This window comes from Nomascus leucogenys, chromosome 23, assembly GCF_006542625.1.
Source record: "Nomascus leucogenys isolate Asia chromosome 23, Asia_NLE_v1, whole genome shotgun sequence".
In the NCBI taxonomy this organism is placed as follows: Eukaryota; Metazoa; Chordata; class Mammalia; order Primates; family Hylobatidae; genus Nomascus; species Nomascus leucogenys.
In genome coordinates this window covers 23,034,547-23,059,539 of record NC_044403.1, presented here as the reverse complement: position 1 = coordinate 23,059,539, position 24,993 = coordinate 23,034,547, and the positions used below count along the sequence as shown (strand labels likewise).

The window sequence follows — 24,993 nt, the reverse complement described above, 5'->3', positions numbered from 1 at the left end:
CAACACCTCCCTGACCCTGTTGGGTGGAGGACCCGTTAAAAGTGGCAGCATGACCCCCACAGGCAGGGAAGGCACTGCCCATGCTGTGTCTCTCTGCCGCGGCCTTGCCCATGAGGCAGTTTCCTGTGGAGGTGGGGGTTGCATTCCCAGGGAGCTGCTGGCCTTCTCTTCCTCCACTGATCCCCTGGGTGTTGTCCTACCTTTAGAAATTAAAACAGCACCCCTCCCCCAGCCCATCCACTCTGGGCTTATGGTGGGAGAGGCAGCCTTGAGGATATCTGAATTGCCTTTAGGATCTCTCTTCCTTTGTCTTGGAGAATCATGCATGTTTGCAGTGAAATTGTTCTGTGGTTTGGTCCTGTGGAGTCTAAGAAATCTGACAGTCTTTGGTCATTTTGTCCTGTTTTTGTTTGTTTCCTCTGGTCTCAGTTGGCAGCGTTACCGCTGGTGGAATCTCTTCTCTGTTCCTGGCTTTTATTGAGATGGTTGATCATCTTTACACAGTCCTTTGCATGCAGATGTATGTATTTGGAGTTGAACAGTTTTCTATATAGCCTTTAAAGCTCGAGGCATAGAGTGCACAGTCTCCCTTCTGCATTTCAATTATTGTTAGTCTAGAGGAGAGACAATTACAAATTACATACATGATTTTATTAATGCAGGAAAATAAAAATAAATCATACCTATTGAACTTCAGATATAGGAACTTAATACCATTTTAGGAGACTTTAGGACCATTCCTGGTCCTAATTCATAAACAAAATACAGCCAACTCAGATAATAAAAGTAAAAATTATAAATAATGTGCCACTCTTTTTATCATACATTAGAAACTAGTCAATTCTGAAGTCTAAAATCTCTTCGTATGTATACCCAAGTTAAATGAAAACTTTAAAATGTTTATTTTAAAACAAATATTTAAGTGAGAAATAAATTCAGAATTCAATTTAGAATTTGATACTGTGTTTTGTGGAAAAATAAAACATTTTCTTCAGATATATGCAGTTTTACTCGGTAAGGACATGAAAATAAAATTTCAAATCTTCTAATACATATATACACACATTCGCAAGTGTGTGTGTGTGTGTGTGTGTGTGCATGTGTTTAGGCATTCCATGTAGAGATTTCTATATCTGTATGTGTTTTACTCTGTCATCTTTAATCTTTTGGAGTTATACGATTAATAATGATACTTTGTTTTCTTTCATAAGAGATGGGAAATAGCTCAAGAAAGAGTGAGGATGTCACTTCAATGTAAAATTGACAAAAAAAAAGATTATGGTCTGATGCTATCCCTATTTAAAAAGACAATGTAATGACCTCTGTTCTGTAATTGAACAATTGGCCACTGCAGGGAGAAAACTATTCTTAAAGAGTTTTTGTTTTGGTGTTTGTTTTTAGACAGAATCTTGCTCTGTTGCCGAGGCTGGAGTACACTGGTTCAATCTCGGCTCACTGCAAACTCTGTCTCCCAAGTTCAAGTGATTCTCCTGTGTCAGTTTCCTGAGTAGCTGGGATTACAGGCATGTGCCACCACATCCGGCTAATTTTTGTATTTTTAGTAGAGATGGTGTTTCACTATGTTGCCAGGCTGGTTACGAACTCCTGACCTAAAGCAATACACCCACCTTGGCCTCCTAAAGTGCTGGGATTACAGGTGTGAGCCACTACACCTGGCCCCAGCCTAGATTTTTTAATAACTGCTCTTACTAGGTTCAGTCTGCATTAGAGTCTCGTTCTTTTTTTCTTTCTTTCTTCTCTCTTTTTTTTTGACGGTGTTTTGCTCTTGTCGCCCAGGCTGGAGTGCAGTGGCGCAATCTCGGCTCACTGCAACCTCCATCTCCTGGGTTCAAGCAATTCTCCTGCCCCTCAGCCTCGTGAGTAGCTGGGGTTACAGGCACTTGCCACCACATCTGGCTAATTTTTGTATTTTTAGTAAAGATGAGGTTTCACCATGTTGGCCAAGCTGGACTTGAACTCCTGACCTCAGGTCCTCCCAAAGTGCTGGGATCACAGGCGTGAGCCACTGCACCCGGACTTATTCTTTTTAATATCACTTTGTCCATGTGTTCCTTCGATTTCTTTCTCTGTTGTTTCATACTACTTTCATTACACTTCTGCCAGAGTACCTAACCACACTGGATTATTTGTTTGTAACTACATCTCTGACTAGAGTTTGAAGCTCTTAAATGAGTTTTATTCTACTCATCTCTGTAGTTATCTCTGCATAGTTCCTGGAAATTATGCAGTAGTCAACCAATATTTACTACATGTATAAACAGAAAGTTAGTATGCCAGCTGTTTTGCTTCTGAAAGAAAATTTTGTCCTTGTAGATAGGAAAATACTGAGAAACTATGATATAAACTCTTATTTATTTTTTAGAGAATCAATGTTTTTTCTGTTAAAAATAAACTCTCAAGCCATACATAAATGAGGCCATCCTGGATCAATTCTTAGGTATACTGGGGCTTCCAAATTACAAATAGATAATAAGGAAGGAAGGTAGGGAGTTCTTGCTACAATAAACACAAGGGGAAAATTGAAAATAACACATGAGAGTAAAAGGTTGTGCATTGATCATTGCCAATTAATCATTAAAGTAGCAAAGTAAATTTAAAAAGCAGCGAAAAGAGCACTTTTTTAGTCATTTAATAGTAAGTCTGGCTCCAGAGCCAGAAATATATATATTTAAGTCCTCATTGCAACAATTATTCATTTTGTAACTTAAGTGAGTTATTTAACATGCTAAGATTCTGTTCTATACCATTATAATTAGGTTAAAATAACACCTGTATACAGGATTGTTAAGTATATTTAATGAAAGGATACATTTAAGTGCTTAAATCTGTGTCTGACAGACAGGAAGCAGCTAATTAACTTAATTTTAACATTGATATTGTTGTGACTTTTTATTACATTGAAGAATTGGAGATTCAAATATCTAAAGTCCCCTTGAAATAAAGAATTATCATATTTACAATCTAGAGGACTTCTGCAATATTTGTGATATTATGAGACTGAAAAAAGGAAAAGCAGTAGTGACAAAATGCTTAGGTTTCATTCCTGATCGTTGTAGCTGAATGAAGAAATTACTGAACAGTGTAGTGACAGGTCAGATCTTTCAAATGGTAGAAATGACCTTTCTTGAATACTCTAGCATTAATCTGGAGAATTACAACCATATTCATAAGATCAGTGTGAACATTAAGATGTTGTCACTTAGTCTGGGTGTGCTGAGTTGTTCTGTGCAATCAAGTGGGTAAAAGAGCAGGCTATAAAAACTGCCTACATGGGACACTTGAGAATCCAGAAAGACCAAGCTGTAGTTCACAGGACACAGAAATTGAGATAAGAGATTTGAACAAATAAAGAAATGTAAAGATATGCAGAAGGTCATCTTTGAATATTCAGCAGAGTACTTACTAATGCATGTGTGTAAAAAACTACTCCAGGATGGAGAAAGAACTGTCTAAAAAGATTTAGAGTAAACAATACTTAGTGCTAACATAGGGTCTAGTATCTTGCCTGTTTCTACCAGCCATATTACAAAACTTTGTATTTCAAAAGTTATCACATAGAACACATAGAAAACAGCAGAATAAACATTTCTGATCAAATACACCTAAAACATTTTTAAAAATACACTATAGTCTAGTCCATAAAACTAATGTCAATAAATTTAAGTTTTAAATTATACAAAATAATTCTCGAATGAGAATGAAATTAAATTAGAAATCAATAATAAAAATATGTCTGAAAAATTCACAAATGTTGAAAACTAAATGACACATGTAAATAATCAATGAATCAAAGAATGCAAAAGACAATTTAGAAACAATTTTTAACTGAATGGAAACAAAAAATAGTATCTCAAAATATGTGGGGATGTTGCCAAATCATCTCACATATTAATAGTATAACTTTTATTAGAAAAAAAGGTTTCAAATCAACATATCAGCTTTCAATATAAGAAACTAAAAAAGCAAATTTAACCTACTGTAAGAAGACAGTAAATAATAAAGATCAAAGCAGAAATCAGTGAGAAGAAAATTTTTACCTAAATGGTAAATAAGCACACAAAAAAATGCTACTTAACATCATTGCATTAGTAAAATGCAAGTTAAAACTACATTCATATGCCAAAACACATCATTTAGTGTGTCTGAAATTTACTTTATTTATTTATTTATTTATTTATTTATTTATGAGACAGGGTCTTGCTCTGTCAGTCAGGCTGGAGTGCAATGGTGCAATCCCAGCTCACTGCAACCTCTGCCTCCCGGGTTCAAGCGATTCCCCTGCCTCAGCCTCCCGAGTAGCTGAGATTACAGGTGCCTGCCATCCCATCCAGCTAATTTTTGTATTTTTAGTAGAGACAGGATTTCACTACATTGGCCAGGTTGGTCTTGAACTCATGACCTCAGGTGATCTGCCCGCCTCGGCCTCCCAAAGTGCTGGGATTATAGGCATAAGCCACTGCGCCCAGCCAGTATAAAATTTAAGAGGCTGATCAAAACAAGTGTTGACTAGGATGTGAAGCAACTTCTCTGTCAGATTTTCTCTTACATACTGCTAGGTAGAAAGTAAAATTTGTAAAATATCACCACCACTTTGGATAACTGCGGCACTTTTTAAAAAGTTAAGTATATACTTGTATGATTCAGCCATTTTGTTTCTAGGTGTTTATATTAAGGAAAAGAAAGACTTTGTTAATACGATGCAAATACTTGTACACAAATATTATTAGCAAGTAGCATTATTTGTAATGATCAATAACTGGGAATTACCTAAATATACATCAATAAATGAAGAGATAAAAGGAAATTAACTCTTTACTCATGCAGTGAGATGGCTGAATCTCAAGATAACTTTTCTAAGTGAAAATAAGACATTGCAAATGATATATATTGTAGGACTTCATTTATATTAAATTCTATGAATTGCAAACTAATCTAAAGTGACAGAAAACTGATTGGAAAGAGAAAGAGGTAAGTATATAGGGACACAGAGGAGAAATCACAAATGTGCATGCTTAGAGAATGTTTTCCAGGTAATTTATATGTTAGTTATCTTGATGTTCTTAATGGTTTCATGGGTTTATATATTTCTCGAGACTTATCAAACTGTATAATTTATATATGTGCAATTTATTATATGTTAATTATATTTCAACATGTCTGGTAATAAATTCAGAAATAAATGTCTGTGATACTTAACCTCTCTGCTTCAGTCTTTTTATCTGTAAAATGAACATAATATTAGACCTGCCTTCCATAGTACTTACCGTATAGTAAACAATTTATATTACTTACTAGTATTTGTGTTGGCTGCTCTACAACTAATACAACTTTCTCCCAAATTTAGGGCCTAAGCACTTTTTACTAAATCTATTAGAATGTGCAAATGTCCTGGGATTATGTGAGATGAGTGATTAGAATTATTACAGGGAAAGCTTAGGAAAAAAATTAAAAACAAGAGACCCATTGGGTCAGAGACTTACAGGTTGGGTGAGAGAATGGAGCCATCTTCCCACTGCCAAGATCCATTTGTTGGAATGTGTACTAGTCCCATCCAGTGATATGACTTCACCAGTTTAAGTAAATCCTGTTTGAAACCACGAATAAACTATAAGTAAAATCAGTGGTCATAATTTTAGTAAATGCAAGACCATAACCATTTCATCTGTTCTCACACTTGTAAAAAAGTGCATTCTGTCCCCTAACTGGCATAATTCCCATCTGAGCACGCATATGTGATGCCTACAATTTCTGTGCTTTGTCATTTTCACTGAAGAAAGATTTAGGGTTGGTATTAGAATAACCAAGTCATAGTGTCCCTTATATGTTCTAGGTTCATATTCCAGTGAGTTGTCTCAGATGTTAGGATTAAATATAGGATGGGAAATTAAAATAAATACTCAACCTGGTCCTCTTTGCTGTATACTTTCAGAAGGCTGGCATTTTGAGACATACAAGAAGCCTGGCTCTCATACCAGTTTTTACTCTCATCAAAAAATTGATAGCAGTTATTTTTATAACATATCCAGTTTTTAGGACATGGGCCACAGTAACTTCCTAGAAAAGAAGAATATATTGTTAATTCTACACATCTGAACCATTATAGCAGATTTTGTCTAGACAAATTAAATGCCCTTTTCACTCTAACTCTAAAATTTCAGATTATTAAATTATTACAGTCATAACCAAAGGCATATCTCTACATATTCATAGAGAGATGCCAGGCTAGGCCTGGTGTCTCATGCGTGTAATCCTAGCACTTTGAGAGGCCAAGGCAGGTGACTCACTTGAGGTAAGAAGTTTGATACCAGCCTGGCCAACATGGTGAAACCCTGCCTCTACTAAAAATACAAAAATTAGCTGGATGTGGTGGCTCACGCCTGTAGTCCCAGCTACTTGGGAAGCTGAGGCACAAGAATTGCTTGAACCCAGGAGGTAGAGGTTGCAGTCCCAGGTACTTGGGAGGCTGAGGCATGAGAATCGCTTGAAACTGGGAGGCGAAGGTTGCACTGTGCTGAGATCACCCCACTGCACTCCAGCCTGGGTGACAGAGTGAGACTCCATCTCAAAAAAAAAACAAAAAAGAGAGAGAGAGAAAGATGATGTCAAACGTAAGTAGCCTCTACTTTTTACAAGTATTCCCTCATTGTTAAAAGGAAAACAGAAGCCATAGTGTATTACAGACTGGAATTAATTACTTTTTCCTTTTTTTACATCATTGAATACATGCCTACACAATAATGTAGGTAGATACATATAATATATGCTCTCAAATGTTTAAAAAATTCACTTACCGGTCATGGGAATTTGAACTTCTTGGTTGAATAACGCTATTAAAATAACCATAAGTATTAAAAAGTTGGTATTGTCAGTAACTTATAGTATAAGCAAATATAGTTTACAAATTTCTGGACTAATAGCAAAAATGTGACAGATACATTTAATATTTCTAGTTTATGTTTTTGTGTTTCTGAATACTAACAAAAGTAATACATTATAATTGTTAAATTGACAATGTTGCAATCTACTTCTCTGTTATCACTTACAATTTAGGAATACGGCACTCCATATTGTTACCATAATAATGAAACGGATTCCCATAGCTACAGCAATGAAGCAGCAGAAAAAAAATGGAGATGCTGTTAAAGAAAAAAGAGACAGATCAGAAGAAGAAACATAAAGGCTTTGGGTATCTTTGTATTTAATATAAATATTAGAGTTTTTTTTTAATGAGAAGGTAGTACTGATCCTTTTTCTGCCTTAATTATTTTTCCCAGAACATAAATACTTTGCAAATAATCAAACACTGGAGTACAACAATGTAATATTTCCTTCTATACTTCTCTATAAGTTCCCCAGTCATCCCTAGAGTAAATTATGCTTATGATTTATTATTTTTATGCAGATACAATAATAAACATAAAGAAGGAGGAAGTATCATCAAGATGGCTAACTACAGGCACCCAGCACTCACTTCCACAAAGGACCAAAACAACAAGTAGACAACCACACATTGAATAGAGTGTTGAAGGGAGAAGGCTGGAATTCAGCAAGAAAGTGACCAAGTCTCTCTGAGGCACAGATGCTCAGGGCGATAGCACAGAAAGGGAAGAGAAGCAGGTGACACGGATCAGCTTGGAGCCAAGAGGGACCCTCCATTGAGGAGAAAAGGTAAACAGGAGCTCCCCAGCAGTCCACATTCCCATTATAAATACCTGCTATTCTAGGTATAAGAGAGCTCCACATTCCTCACAATCCCTGAGTCCAGTATAGGGAATTGACTGACATCCACATAACTGCATTATTCCAGAGTGGGAATTCACACCAGGGTCCCTCCTTCCCTGGAACACAGGCTGCAGCAGCACTGCACCATTTTGAGAGTGTAGCCGCCACCAAAGTACACTCTGCCCTGCGGCCTAATAGTTCCTTTATCTTCACATGTTTGGGGCCCAATAGCTTATGCATCTTCATATCCCTGGGGCCCTGCTGACATTCCACCAAATCCACCTAGAGGACTGCAGCATAGCAACACCAGGTGATCCCAACCAATGGTGTAGTCGTGATCCTTGCATCAAGCCCATACAGAGCCCTATGCCCAGGGAACATGCGATGCAGCCAAGTAGAGAGTCTGTCCTCAGCATAGAGAGAGTCATGCATGTGCCCCCCAGATTCCCAGAGCCACTCGCTTGGGGCCCAGTGCCACCACTCCCAGCAATCCCACTTTCTCCAGCAGCAGGCCAGAAGAGCATGGGATGATATATTCAAAATGCCGAAAAAAAAAAAAAAAAAAAAAAAACCTTCTCCCAAACAAGAATACTGTATTAAGCAAAACTATCCTTTAGAAATAAAGGAGAAATACTCTTCCAGACAAGCAAAAACTGAGGGAATTCATCACCACTAGACTAGCCCCACAAGAGATGCTTAAGGGAGTCCTATACCTGGAAGCAAAAGGACAATATCTATCATCATAAAAATACACAAAAGTATAAAACTGGTAGAGCAGATACGCAAATAAGAAAGAGAAAGGAATCAAACATTATTACTACAGAGAACCAGCAAACCACAAAGATAAATAATGATGGAGGGGAAAAAAATCAATGGGTAGGCAAAACAACAGGTGTACTGGAAAACAATTAAGAAAATGACAGAAGAGCAAGCTGGCTGTGAAGAACCCTTTAATGATCATCTTCTCACAGAAACATCAAATTAAATAACTATCCATGCAAGAAAGTACCTTTAAAAGAATTCAAGAAATTAGGTGAGCTATCACAGTACCCTGATTTTAGCATGATAACAAGAAAGAACACATTAAAGAGGTAAGAAAAGATGGTCTTGCCTTACCTCAACACCTCCCTTCCAAACCCAGACAGTGCAGTGCTTAGAGAGAAACTGCCTGCTTGGGAAATGGAAATAAGAGTGTGGGACTTTGTGTTGGAACTTAGACCTGGCCTCACCACATTGGAACACAGCAAAAGACAGAGACCCCATGGCCATTGATTCCAAACCAGTGCTCATACGGGGAGCATTTTGACCCACCGTGGGCCAGAGGTGAATCCACTGCTTAGGCAGGAGGAACCTTAGTCTCAGCCCACTTTATCACCAGCTGACTAAAGTGGCCTTGGTCCCAGGAAAATTTCAGTGGTTGCAGGCCATAGCAACCATGGCCCTTGGGCAAGCCCTGGCACAGCACTGGTCTGGGAGGCTGTGGACAAACAGAAAACTTTCCAAACCCAGAGAAAGATATGAATAATCAAATACAGGAAGGTCAAAGATTAGCAAGCAGATTCAACCCAAATAAGATTACCACAAGGCATATAAAATTTAAATGTTCAAAGCTTGAGACAAAGTGAGAATTTTAAAGGAAGCAAAATTTAAAAAGCAAAATAAATATAAAGAAGATTCAACACATCCGTTAGCAGACTTCTTAGCAGAAACTTTATAGGCCAAGAGGAAGTGGGGTGACATATTCAAAGACCGAGGAAAACAAAATGCCAACTGAGATACTGTACCCAGCAAAACTATCAACATGATGGAGAGAAAAAGTATTTCTCAGGCAAACAGAAGTTGAGTGAATTTATTACCACCAGACCTGTCTTACATGATATGCTAAAGAGAATTTTTTCAGTCAGAAGAAAAAGAACACAAATGTGCAATAAGAAAACATTTGAATGTATAAAATTCACTGATAAAAGTAAGTACACAGACAAATTCAGAATATTCTAATACTGTAATTGTGGTGCCTCAACCACTCAGATCTTATAAGACCAAAAGACAACTCCATCAAAATAATAATAATTACAATTTGTTAAGAGATAGTCAATATAAAATGAGGTAAATCCATACAAACATAAGTCAACATGTGAGAGGAGGTGGAGTTAAAGTGTAGAGTTCTTTAGATTTTTCTTTTTTGTTTTGTTTTTCTTTGCTTTGTGATCAAAGTTAAGTTGTCATCAGTATAAAATAATTGCTATAGCTATAAGATGTCCTTGAAGTCTCATGGTAACCACAAAACAAAAACCTATAATAGATACACTAAAATGAAAATGAAGGAATTAAAATACAGTGCCAGAGAAAGCAACTTGATCACAAAGGAAGACAGGAAGAAAGGAAGACTTACAAAACCACCAGAAAACAAGGAACAAAATGGCAATAGTAAGTCCTTACCTACCAATAATAACGTTAAATGCAAGAGGGCTAAATTCTCCAAGCAAAAGACATAGAGTGACTGAATGGATTAAAAACAACAAAACCGAACAATATATTGCCTACAAGAAACTCACTTTGCTTGTAAAAACACACATAGACTGACAGTATAGGGATGAAAACAGATATTCCATGAAAATGAAAACAAGTAAAGAGCAGGCATAGCTATACTTAGATAAAATAGACTTTAAGTCAAAAAAAGTAAAAAAGAGTCAAAGAAGACCATTATAAATGGGTCACTTCAGCAATATAATATAGTATTTATAAGTATACATATGCACCCAATACTACAGCACTCAGATATATTAAGTAAATATTGATAGATTTGGAGGGAGAAATAGACAAATACAATAAGGGTAGGGGAATTCAACAACACATTTTATGCAATGGACAGATTGTTCAGGGAGAAAATCAGAAAAGAAACATCAGAGTAAAACTATAATATAGACCTAATGAAACTAACTAAATGTACAGAACATTTCACCCAACTGCTGCAAAATACACCTTCTTCTTATCAGCACATGGAACGTTCATCAGGATAGACCATATGCTAGGTGACAAGTCTCAACACATTTTCAAAATTCAATATTATATCATGTAAATTTTCTGACAACAGTGGAATAAAACTAGAAATTGATAACAAGAGGAACTTTGGAAACTGCACAGATACATGAAAATTAAACAACATGCCTTTGAACAAATAAATTCAGTAAAGTTTCAGGATACGAAAATCTACGTACAAAAATCAGTAGTGTTTCTATACACCAATAACAAACTGGATGAAAAAGAAATCAAGAAGTCAATTCCATTTATAATACCTACAAATAATAAAATACCCTGGAATAAATTTAATCACACAAGTGAAAGACTGCTACAATGAAAACTATAAAATACCGATGAATGAAACCAAAGAGGATGCAAAAAAATGGAAAGACATCTCATGTTCATAGACTGAAAGAATATTGTTAAATTAATCATATGACTCAAAGCAATCTACAGATTCAATGCAATTCCTATCATGATACCAGTAACATTCTCTACAGAAATAGAAATATATCCTAAAATTTGTATGGTACCACAAAAGACTGAATAGCCAAAATAATCTTGAACAAAAGTGAAGAAAACTGGTGGCATCACATTACCTGACTTCAATATATACTACAAAACTATAATAACCAAAACAGTATGGCATTGGTATAAAAATAGACACTTAGACCAATAAAACAGAATAGACAACCTAGGAATAAATCCATGTATTTACAGCCAACTGATTTTTCCAGAAAGGCACCAATAGCATACACTGGGAAAGGACAGCCTCTTCAATCAATGGAGCTGAAAAAACTGGATATCCACACAGAGGAATGAAATTAGACCTTCATCTCACACCATATACAAAAATCAACTCAAAATGGATTAATGACTTAAATATAAGAACTGAATCTATAACGCTACTAGAAGAGATAAGAGAAACACCACAGGACATTAGGCAAAGATTTTATGGGTAAGACTTCAAAAGTACAGGCAACAAAAGCAAAAAGAAACAAATGAGACTGTATCAAACTAAAACACTTCTCTGCTGCATAGGAAACAATTGACAGAGTGAAGAGACAACTTGTAGTATGAGAGAAAATACTCGCAAACTATTCCTCTGACAAGAGACCAATATCCAGAATATACAAGGAATTCAAACAACTCAACAGCAACAACAACAACAAAAGTTGATTTGAAAATGAGCAAAGGATCTGAATAGATATTTCTGAGAAGATATACAAATAGCCACGGATATATTTTTTGAAAGTCCAACATCATTCATCATCAGGAAGATGAAAATCAAAACCACAATGAATATCATCTCACCCGAGAGCGAAAAAAAAAAAAAAAAAAGAATATCATCTCACCCTAGTTAGAATAGCTATTATTTAAAAAGACAAAAAATAACAAATGACAGTGAGGATGCAGGGAAAGGCTAATGTTTATATAATTTTGGTGGGAATGTAAATTAATATAGCCATTATGGAAACAGTATGGAGGTCCCTTAAAAAACTAAAAATATAACTACCATATGATTCAGGAATCTCAGTCTTTCTCCAATGGAAAGGAAATCAGTATATTGAAGTAATGTCTACACGCCCATGTTTATTGCAGCATTATTCACAATAGCCAAGATATGGAATTAACCTGTGTCCATTAACAGATGAATGGCTAAGCACACACACACACAGTCATAAAAAAAGAATGAAAAGAATGAAATCCTATTATTTGCACCAACATGGATGAGTCAGAAGTACATAATGTTAAGTAGAGTAAATCAGGCATGGAAAGATAAATACCACATGTTCTCACTCATTTGTAGGAGATACAAACTTTTAGCTCATAGAAGTAGAGAGTAGAATTGTGGTTATTTAAGGCTAGAAAGAATAGGGGGGAGAAGATTGGGTGAGGTTGGTTAATGGATACAAAATTACAGCTACATGTGGGATTTTTCTAGTGTTCTATAGCACTGTAGGGAGAGTACAGTTAAGAGTAATTTATTGTGTATTTTCAGATAGCTAGAAGAGAAGGTTTTGAATGTTCCCAACACAAAGAAGTGATAAATGTTTGAGGTGATGGATGTGCTAACTACCTTGATTTGGTCATTAGACATTGTATAGTTGAATGGAAATATCACTGTATCCCATAAATATGTATAATTATTACATGCCAACTAAAAATAAACAAAAATTACCATTCCCCTTAACTGCATATTAAAAATACATTTTAAAGAAACTATAATACACAAAATATCCTATGAATTTTTTTTTTTTTAACTAAGACAATATCCTGGTGATTGGTCCTCATGGCATATAAGGATACCAAATTTATAAATATCTGCATTGTATTTCACTGACAACTCTGGACAGAATCTAATTTTTGATGGACTTTCAATTTTTTTTTCCAGTGGATATTTAAATTGTTTCTTAGGTCTTGCTATTAGAAATAATGATACATTTCATATCCATCTGTGCATATTTTTGAGTCCCTCTCTGGATAAATTCCCACAATGATAATTGCTGAGTGAAGGGACATGTGTGTTTTAAATTTTGGTAACAATTGAATATTTTAGTCCAAAAAGGGATTTTTACATATAGCACTTTGCGTTCCTTAAATTAATTCTTGTAAAGTGATGCTATTTGTTAATAATTTATTTCTTAGTTTTTAATCAAAATTGATAGGTGAGGGTCATCTGTTGTTTTCCTTTTCATACAAACTATATAAAGGTCTATTATCAATAATATTCTGCTTTGAAAAAAGACATTGGAGAATATATCTTCTTCACTGAACTCAGAAACAATTCTATAAATAATAATCAAGCTATCACTTCTATAATATTTAGGAACATATCTCTGGAGGGTTTTTAAAATATCTTTTCTCTTCTCTTTTTCATTTCTATTTAGTTTTCTTTTCAGTGATCTCTTAGAAACTCCTGCCTCGATTATATTATCATGATAATAAACTCATCATTTTTTAGGGCATGACAATATTCTAAACTCAATAGCTTTTAATACCATAATTTTATTACATATTTTAATATTATATTAGAGTTCATGTTATTCCTGCTTTCCTCATGAAGATAAAGTAAACTGAATGATTGCCATTGATTTAATCACATAGTTTCCAAGATTCCTTTCAATATACTGAGAGTAGACAAATGGAACATAGGACTTACCATTTCCTCTACATTTGCTTTTGATTACTGGACAACTTTGCTTTTGCCATCGTGTTGAAAAATCACTCTTTGCTAGATCCAAGTTATAATTATGAAATTCACTCATCTCTAGAGAAAAAGAATTCAGGCTTATATGAGTCATGGCCTTTCTGCCATTTGGGGCATAAATTTTAAAAATTCAACTTGCCATTTCCATCTAGGTACTTCCCCGACTATCCTTTTTAAAGTACAACATGAACTTACTGTTGTTTTATATTACTACATTATTATGTTTACACTTTACTATACAAATAAAATTATATTTATGCCATGCACAGTACCCTTAGCAAGACCCTATATACTATTAAAATTAGTTAACTTGTAATGTATAATGAAACCTAACATTACCAGAAAGGGACTTGCTATAGTGAAAAGACAGATATAGGGAGAAAGACATGTATTTAAATCACAGATCCACATATACAAACTTGATAACTTCACAAACAACCTAGCTTTTGTATCCTAGTTTCCTAACTTGCAAAAGAAGAAAGAAATAAAAAAGAAAAGGATATTATCACAACTCAGTATGGGTATTTTAAAAATGAAATAAAAGTACAATGAACTTAGCATCAATAACATCAATCATTTAGCAAGCTTTTAGTAAATACTAGTGTGTCTAATTTTCTTTTTTTTTAAGATGGAGCGCAATGGCGTGATCTTGGCTCACTGCAACCACTGCCTCCTGGGTTCAAGCGATTCTCCTGCCTCAGCCTCCTGAGTAGCTGGGATTACAGGCTTGTGACACCATACCTGGCTAATTTTTGTATTTTTAGTACAGACGGGGTTTCACCATGTTGGCCAGGCTGGTCTCGAACTCCTGACCTCAGGTGATTCACCCACCTCGGCCTCCCAAATTTCTCGGATTATAGGCATGAGCCACTGTGCCCAGCCGTCTAATTTTCTTTATAATAAAGGACATACATAGGCTAAAATAGTGGGCTCTAACGCTTTAGAACAAAGACAGATTATCTTGCCTCTGAACAAAATACCTAAAGAATCATTTTGCTCTCTTGAAATATTAATTATTTACTGATGATTAATATTAAAAGCCATTTTTTAAACTTTTATTTTTGGTTCAGGGGTGCATGCGAAGGTTTGTTACATATGTAAATTCATGTCACGGGGGTTTGTTGTACAAAAGCCTTTTATAAATTAAATGATAATATGAATTATCTTTTATAGGTAAAATTAAACATTGTTTGCACATGTAATATCTAACTCAGTTATTTTACATATGGAGTAAAGAGAGTAGGTATCACTTTATGGATGAAGAAATTGAATGCTAGAGATGGCCAAAATCATAAAGCTTATTTAATATAATGTTACCAACTGTGAATAAGTTATACATTTATAAACACCTTTAGGATAAAAAGCGCTTTAAAATACATGTCACTTGATTTGAATATTACACAAATCTACTAAGATAAATATGGAATGTTTCATGCCTGTATTTGATAGAAAAAGAAACGAAACTAAACTACACAGAGGTTGCAGATTGACCCCACTTCAAATCTAGAGAGCGGTAAAAGTTTGAGTGAAATTCAAGTCTAACTCCACATCTATTTCATTATTTCAAGCTGTCCCAAGTTGTGAGTGACTTTACCATAATATAGTTAATAAAATAAAGGGAAAAAAAGTTTTTAAATTTTGGAAGACTTGATTTAAAATACAATATGAACATAACATGAAATCAACATAAATAGAACATGAAAAGAATCGGACTAAATTGCTTGCCTATGCCTTATACGCTTGTATGAAATTCTTGGTATCTTAAAATTGTATAAAAACAAAACTACACACTTATGTGGTAAAAACATACCCCAGCTGTGTCGAGACCTCCGACCACGAGTCCACCCCATCAAATAATTGTAAGTGCACGTCTGCCGCAGAGAGGAATCTAAAGTCTTCAATGCACAAAGGATTGAACAATCCTGAATAAAATAAAACTGGGCATTTGTTTTTTGTTCTCTTTCCTGTGATGAGATAAAATATTTTGAATAGAAAAGTAAAATGCAGAAACTTTTCCCCTGTGCATGCCTTTAAGAAAATAGAAATGACAATTCACATAAAGCCAGGCAAAATTAATTTTATACATTTCTCTTGGTTGTAAAATAATCGCCAATTATTTTAAAATGTCATAACAATATAATGAATATATTAATTCACCTACATTGAGATATTTAATACAAATGTTTTACATTATTGATATTAGATAACAACACACATAGTTTTCTGTTTATAGTCATTTATTGCTTCTTGGTCTTTTAGCTAAGATCAAGTGTTTCTAGTTGTTTATTTTATCTGGCAATAATTTAGTTTTCTTTCTACAAGCTAAACTCAGGTAAGTTATATGCACTTTTGTTGAATGTCCTTTTCTAGTGCATTTTAATCCAACGTGCCCATATCATCATCATCAACAAATTACCATCACCATCATCATTAACAAAACTAATCTCACATGTTTATATAGTAACATCTTAGCAATGCATAGCAGAGCTTCCAGAAAAAACTATTTAATAAATATGCATAGTGCTTAGATTTTAAAAATAAAAGCTATTTCATATTTTATTATGATAGTTGGAAAGCACAGATATAACTTGTTTCACCTTGCATGTAAAGATGTGTATCAAAGGTAAGTAAGTGCCCCCTACAATGTCAGAAAACTCAAAAATTTGAGAATTCAAATTGAAGCTCAATTCTTCTCATCCTAAAAGATTCATTTTTCTAGTTTTGCTTAGAGACAAAGCTTCTTCTTATAGTAATATTACAACTTCTGATTCTTCAGTAAGTATATCCTAATTACCTATTATCAGATACAGTGATAGAATATACATCAGAAATGATAAGCATTCTGTATCCTCAGGAGTTCTATTCAAGCATCTAAGAAACAATTAGAATTACATTATAGTGTAAATATTTTTATTTTTTTGAGGTTGAAATATAGTTTCTCATATCTTGAATAATAAACACACACACATGCACACACCTGCTCAGAGAGGGAAGATCTTGATTCTTGTGGATAAAAGCCTTCTATAAAACTAGAAAATTTAGATATGTCCTCAGTTCCTGATCTAGAATTGAAAGTGGAGATACTCAGTGAATTTCTATCTTTGAGAAAGATGTGACAAATATTATATCTCATCTTCCTGTGGAAAAACATAAACCACAGTACTTCCGCCTTATCACTACAAAAATATTGTTAATTTGGTAAAAGAGTTAAGACCGCCCATTGTTGGATAAATGTTAGGTTGGTGCAAAAGTAATTGTAGTTTTGCCATTATTTTTAATAACATTTTAGGATTTGAAAATGATGAATTTAAATGATGCCATTTAATCCTAAATATTTTAGAGATTCAATTCAATTCAGGTTAACACCTCAGCTTTTGTTGTGGGGCTTACAAAGCAGAATTCTACATGTACATTAAATTACAAAAGTCAAGACTGGGTAAATCACTATTGAAGATGAAGAAAATGTGGGACCCTTGTTTTACTAGATAGTAAGACCTATGTTAAAACCATATTAATAAAGGCAAAGTGGCATATGGGGCATAGATAGACAAATTGAGAAGGGAAAAAATACAGACAAGAAAAAGTCATGTGCATAGATTAAAAAATATTTTAATGTTAACTTTTTTCACATGTAATTTGCAAATATATTCACCCATTTTCTAAGTATGTTGTCATTCTTGAATTTTCTTTTGATGTACAGAAATTTTGACATCTACTATAGTTAATGGTTTCTATTCTTGTATTTGTTGCTCATGCATTTAATGTCGTATCTAAGAAAATGGTGCCAAGACAATGTCATGTCTTTTTCCTGTATTTTTTCTAAAAGATTTGTTAGTTTTTTTATGTCTAAGTATTTTATTTAAAATATATTTTTGTATCATTCAAGAAAATAATCCAACTTTATTTTATCGATGTTGATATTCAGTTTTCAACATCATTTTTGAAGAGATGATTTTTCTCTATTGTACTCATGGCAACCTTTTGGAAGATCATTTGATCATATACAGAAGGGTTCATTCCTGAGCTCTCTATTCTGTTCTTTCATCTGTTTATCTTTGTGTCAGTATCACATTGTTTATGTTACTGTAGCTTTTAACTGTAGGTTGTATTGACATCTTCGAAAAATAAAATTTTTTGACCCTTGAGCAAAAAAAAAAAAAAAAAGGTAACATTGCAGATAAAGTGGGAAATTAGCTTCTATTCAACAATTAGTTCTGGGTTGCTATCACACTGGCCTTTAAGTTAAAAAAAATTAGTCCTGGGAATTTTTAAATTTTAATATAAAAAACATGAAATTGCATCTCTGTCATATATACATCATATGCAGAAGAATCAGGAACTTAAATAAATACACACCCCAGTATACATAAAAATAACTAAATATATGAACTGATACCAATGAGCAAGATCATCTAAATACATATTTTATTTATGTTTATTAATTTAAAATACCAACATCAGACATCATATAAAGTAATATAAGATGAACACATTATAAAATTTTAACAAAAACCAAAGTTATTAATCTCAAAACTCTGAAACATAAGGAAGGAAAAGAACTTTCATGTGGTGATGTGTTAAAGTTGGACAACAAATTTATTCAATATTTTTTTTCTTTAGTGAATACTATTTGCTATGCACTTTTCTAGGTCTCGAGAATGTCAAAGTAAACAATCCAAAAGAAAGTTTTTGCCCACATGGAAATTAATTGCTTTTTTTTTTTTTTTTAAGAGATGGAGTTTCACCCTTGTTGTCCAGGCTGGAGTGCAATGGGGCGATCTCGGCTCACTGCAACCTCCGCCTCCTGGGTTCAAGCAATTCTCCTGTCTCAGCCTCCAGAGTAACTGGGATTACATCCATGTGCCACCACACTTGGCTAATTTTTGTATTTCTAGTAGAGATGAGGTTTCACCATGTTAGTCAGGCTGGTCTCGAACTCCTGACCTCAGGTGATCCTCCTGCCTTGGCCTCCCAAAGTGCTGAGATTACAGACATGAACCACCACATCCAGCTGGAAATTACTTTTTAGTTTAGGTGATATAAAATGAGTAAGTATAAAACAAATTCAAAATTAAACAAGATAGGTGAATATAAAACAAGTTGAAGAAAACACGTTATTTTCTGACATACCAAGATTCTTTTCAGTTAATCAACATTTTCTATTAACTATTTTATATAGTAAAAATAGATCTATATAGAGGAAATATAGGCTGATATTTTCTAACAACCACATTTTAACAAATATTTTTTGGGTTTTGAAAGGAAATGAATAAATCTGTAAATGCAGGCTTTTTATGGGGAAAACCTGAATCACAATTTCCTGAAGAGTTATTTTTATATATGTAGTTTTCGACTGAATAGAGATTATCTCTTAAATACAGAATTGAGAAAAAGGGATAGGAATAGGATAAAAAAGAACATTTGAATATCCTACTTATTTCATTTAGTTCAAACGGCGACTTATAGCCAACTGGGAAGTCCCCAGACATACCTAAAAGAAGTTTTTTGAAATAAATACCATGATAAAGCTAGGCACAGGGAGAGTTATATTGTCATATATAAAGGTCCCTAAACCAAGTGACGGAGTGTGGAAAGGATTCTTAAAGAAGAAAAGTCTAAAATGGGTCCTGTATGTTGAGTTAAAACAATTACTTAGATAAAGAAATAGTATGTTAAAACTCCAATTTCTTTCTCAATGTTGAACATACACTCACTTTGCTAGTCATGATAGTAAACTTATTGGGGATTTGCTGGGCATTTGTACTGGTTTATGCTCTGTGGAATTGCACAAGGACATAGCATAGCTTTCAGATAAAATACTTTCTAATAAGTGAAATAAAACCAATGCAAATGAACTTATGCAGAAAGAATAATTGACTATAAAAGTACCTGAACAAACTTCATATAGACATATTTATATAACTTTAAAAAACTATTGTTAGAAGAAAAGTTACAATATTTTGCAAACAGCCTGGGCTCAAGTCATTTGAGAACATCCATCACCACAATAAACTATTTAATTACTTTCATTAGTTGAGAAGAGCAGACAATCAACTGGCCTTTTTGGTCAGTAAGCTAACTCACACTGTGGCCTCAGAAAACCCTTCTCTTCTGGTACACAGGAAAGACTTAACACGCAGTGCAAGTTTGTGGTGAGACACAGAGCGCTTGGCAGATTGCTTGCTTCAAGCTGTGACAGTAAAACTGGATGTGGTCAGAAGCGTTTACTGGACACTTGCCCAAATATGAAAGCGTAAGATGTGCAGTTATTGTCAAGCAAAAATTTTGTAATCTTGACCTTTTGGTAAATGTGTTTGAATTGACAAAAGACATGTCAAAAATGACAAATTTTAAAAATTCACATGGACAATAAAGAAAATAAAAGAGATTGAAAGAAATAGAGCTGAGTCTTTGGATATGCTGGGGCATCTATGGCCACACCACCGTGATGCACCCAATCTCATCTGGACACGCATGAGCATATTGAAGCAGAAGTGAAATGATGACTAATGTAAAAGTAAAAAAGTCTGCAAACATATTTTAAGAAATATATATATATATTTTCAGAACCTATTTTGCATTCAGCTAGGTATTATGTACCGGGCTACGTACTGACATATAATGTCAACTGGTGTATTGTAATTGTATGAACTCAAGGCAGAGATTCCATAAGTCTTGAATTTATACTTTGGGGAAAAACAGGTCATCATCTTGGCAATTAATTAACTTTCTCTGGCACAGCTTCCTAAGCCAGGAATGATTAAATGATTTTTTTGGCCCCATCTCCGTTGAAATTTTGTATAATTCTAAAATTTAGCAATTCAACTGCAATATCTTTAGCAAATCTTTGTGTTATATTAACTTAATACATGCTAGGACACACCGTTTTTTTGCTTGTTTCATTGCAATCTACATAGTATAATGGAACAGAAAAGTGGTTTTTCCCACGCTGGTATTATCTTTATAATTGTGCATAAATAGCCATAAATAAACAGTAACTTTAAAAAATTGCTCTCAAGTAAGTCACACGCATGATTTGCAGGTCAGATGACATCATATTTTTTATTAGCATCCTGGTTACTTTTCTCTGATTGCTTATTTGTTTGTCATTAAACCTTCCATTTCCTGCTATAGTGATAATCTCCACATTCATAAATGGAACGAGGCCTTTAATGACTTCTGCATCTTGGATTCAAATGGATTTTGTGTTTACTTCAGTGCTTCAAATATCAAAGAAGTCTTGAATTTTGAAGATGTCTTAAATCTGTGGCGTTACTTACCACAAGTGCCTAAAGACACAGATCTAGAGATAAGACAGCATTTTTTTTCCAAAGGAAAATGGCTCATTAATTGTAGATCTGAGTGAAGCAAGGTGTCTCAAGTCACATTTTTTCCCTCCTATGTACCTATTAGCAGGTGCTCAAATTTTAATTGACTTATTTCTCCTTCCTTTATCCCCAGTAGCTTCATTTGTGTGCAAAGGAATAAAAAATGCAAGTGGTTAAAAGTCTACAATGCTTGCATTATATTTTGGGGAATATAAAAATCACTACTAAAATCTTACAGTGATCCTCTTGAGGTCTTAGCCAAGAGGCCCTGGCGTTTTTCTGCACTGTAATAATGTTGTCTTCATAATTTGACATAGAAGTAATAGTACCAAAGCTTAACAAAAATAAGTAAATAAGTAGGAAATTACTGATATTTTCATAATATAATTCTATATTTATTTATTGAGCTTTTATCTATTATGGGGCAAGCATATTGTTTGACCATGAATAAACAAAGTTCAATAAAGTATAAAGCACAGTTCCTATCATCTAGTTGTCCACACTCTATTTAAGGCATACACAGAAGCATATGGTTTTAAATTAGTATGTAATTCACAATGGTAGACACAAACTCTGGGTGTTTTAAATGATAGTATTATAGATGATAATTTTCTAATAGGTCTCCAGTATTAAATACGAGAAAATGGTGTTAGAGAAGGTGTCCCAGATTGGGTGATTTCTGGAGATTTAAAAAAATATGTTAGAAATCAAGGTAATGTTGTTAAAACATACAAAATGCCAAAGACAGAAATCTCTAAAACATAGAAGAGAGACATTAAAATGAATAAAAAAAGCTATATGCAGTCCAGTATTCTTGGTTTATTAAGTGGCATTATGAAGAGCTGGAGATGAAAACAGAGCCTGGAACAACCTGGAACCACAAGAAAGGCTGTGAGTGAGAAGAAAGATTTATAATCTAAGCTATGTTGTTTTATAGTACCATGTAGTCAGTAAGAAGCCTTTGAGGGGTTTTAAGGAAGAGAGAGGTTAACAAGGCAGGGCTTCCATGCTTTGAGCAGACAATGTGACCTACTCAGAAGATAATGAATTTGATATTCATGGAGCTAGAACAGACACAAATGGTTAAGGGCCACATGCCATAGAAGCAAATGATGTTTTTATGTGGAACTGTGATATTAACAAAGAAAACTATTTCTCAGTGGAAATACCAATCTCTACCAGAAAGCAGAACTAATTACTGACAATGCTACACTAGAGCAGATTTAGAATGTAATGTTGGTTTCATTCTCTGAGGAAGTGGGGTGTATCTAAATGGCTGTTATATGGCAACATTGTGGTTGCTGCATAGTAACGTTGTGTTTATTAACAATTTATTGCCTCTTAGTTTCAAATCTATCCTTCACCACCCTGCTCTACCATAATGAAAACAGATCCCATAAAATTTCTCCCTTGCCAGTTATATGATAAATTTTGTCCCTCAAAGGCACTGTGTAGTCTGGAGGAGAAAGGGTTTTTCTTCCTGGTTTTATGATACTTTCTCTCCTTTTGCTCCTATGGCTGTGGCTACCAGCTGCATGTTTGCATGACATCCTGTGGTATTTGCCCTCCAGCAAGTTTTTGTTAGCTGTCCGGATCCCTGTTCCATGCCTTCCAGTATCTAGCTCTGGCACTCTGGAATGAAAACTTTTCCTCCTGGCCAGTCACAGCGTGAGATCCATCCTCACCAATTTCAACTTGCTAGTTTTAGAACTGCCCTGTCCTAGGGCCACCCACAATTGTTGAATTGTCATTTTAAACACCTTCAAAGACTAGAAGAAATTAACTCATCTGAATATATAAGTGGAAATATTCATTTTATTCAGCACTTAGAAATAACAGTTCTTGATAATATTATGATTTATAATTTATACATGGTGTGTTTTAATGAATTGCAGGTGTTTAAGAAATAAATAATATAGCAGGTCACGGTGGCTCACGCCTGTAGTCCCTCACGCCTACAATTCCTCATGCCTGCAATCCCAGCAGTTTGGGAGGCCGAGGTGGACAGATTGCTTGTGGTAAGGAGTTTGAGACCAGCCTAGCCAGCATGGCGAAACCCCATCTCTACGAAAAATTAGCAAGGCATGGTGGCAAGTGCCTGTAGTCCCAGCTACTTCGGAGGTGGAGGCAAAAGAGTTGCTTGAGCCTGGAAGGCTGAGATCGCAGTGAGCCGAGACTGTGCCACTGCACGGGTGACAGAGCGAGCCTCTGTCTCAAAGAAAGAAAGAGTATGCACCTGGATATGTATTTTTAAAATAATGTAAAGATTTAAAAACAGTTCTAAGAACCTAATTGCATGGCTTTTGAAGCAACTAGAAGTATGTTCTTTACAGATGGTGGGAGTAACGTTATATTAAGTTTGCGTAAGCTCTAACACTTAAGTGTTTATAAGCTTGTTTATAAGCTGGTGTTTACAAGCATGTTTTTATTTCCGAGCAAAATTCAAAAGAAGTTTGTCTTTGTAAAAATTCAAATGTGCACAGTTCTTATTCTTCTCTGAAGATACTGGAAATGTATTGCTAATACTGGTAATATATAACAATTTTTTTATGAATAGACGACTTCTTTAATAGTTATATATCTAAATCTGAATATTTTCTATATAATTTGTCTATGGAAACAAATATTTATAGAATTGTTCACGTATTGCTCTTTTCTTTCTAATATTATTCCTTCTAGGTATAAAATATAGAAGTTCTCAAGAAGATTAGTGTTTGCAACGGAAAGCTGGGCCATTTGGCCACACCTGCAAATGATTATTGGTTTTGTGGGAGACTGCAATCCATAAAAAATTACTGGCAGAGTTTGAGAATTTGTATAGGAAAACAAATTTTATGAGATGCAAAATCAATACTATTATACTAATTTAAATTTTGTAATAGCAAAGCTAATTCTTATTACTTTTCAGTCTTTCAATTCGCTAAGATAATGAGTGTTATGCACTGAACACATAAAAATGTATTGCTGTGACTGAATGAAGAGGACAAATTAACAAAACAATTCCACGGCTCTGGAAATTGATCAAAGGCTAATAATCATTTGTGAACTATTTATTCTTGGAAAAACTGCTAGAGATTCAAGGAAGAATGCAGCAAATTTGTAGTAAGTTTACCTAGTGCTGCTCCCGTGCCTCCTGCCCACCCACCACACCCCAGCACAGTGAGTAACAGTTGCAGTTTTTACAGCTTGGGGAAAATCAGCAGTGTTTTTTTGCCACAAGGACAGACTTGATTAGTGGTCAGAGGTTGGGGCATAGTGTAACAGACCACTGCTTTTCAACTGAAAGTGCTGAATTTTGCAGGAAATGAATGAGAAAACCTCATTATTATTTTTTTTTTTCTTTTTAGTCTGAGGTGTAGTCTCCTCTGGGGCAAGAACAGTGCCAGCCATAAATATAACAAAATCCTAAACATGAGAGTGCAATAGACCTCATGACATTAGCCCTCTACATATTCTTTAAATTTTTTTTAAATTGACACATTGTAATTGTACATATTTATGGGGTACAATTTGATGTTCAATACATATATATGTTATATTAAATAATCAAATCAGGGTATTTAGTGTATCCATCTACCTCATGTATTTATCATTTCTTTGTGGTGAAAACATTCAAAAGCCTCTGTTTCAGCTATTTTGTAATATGCAATATCTTCTTGTTAACCATCATCACCCTACTATGCAATAGAA

The 24,993-nt window shown here is 34.5% G+C and overlaps 1 protein-coding gene across 1 annotated transcript; it reads right to left on the bottom strand.

The window, feature by feature from the left end:
* Positions 1-328: 328 nt before the first annotated feature.
* Positions 329-15,825, bottom strand: LOC100606450 (NKG2-D type II integral membrane protein). The gene is made up of 7 exons (XM_003265485.4): positions 15,786-15,825; positions 13,928-14,035; positions 7,065-7,157; positions 6,813-6,848; positions 5,924-6,075; positions 5,502-5,605; positions 329-614 (listed from the first exon to the last, which is right to left on the bottom strand). The coding sequence occupies exons 1-7, from the start codon at positions 15,823-15,825 to the stop codon at positions 497-499; spliced, it is 651 nt and encodes a 216-aa protein (XP_003265533.2). The 3' UTR covers positions 329-496.
* Between the last annotated feature and the right edge of the window lie 9,168 nt (positions 15,826-24,993).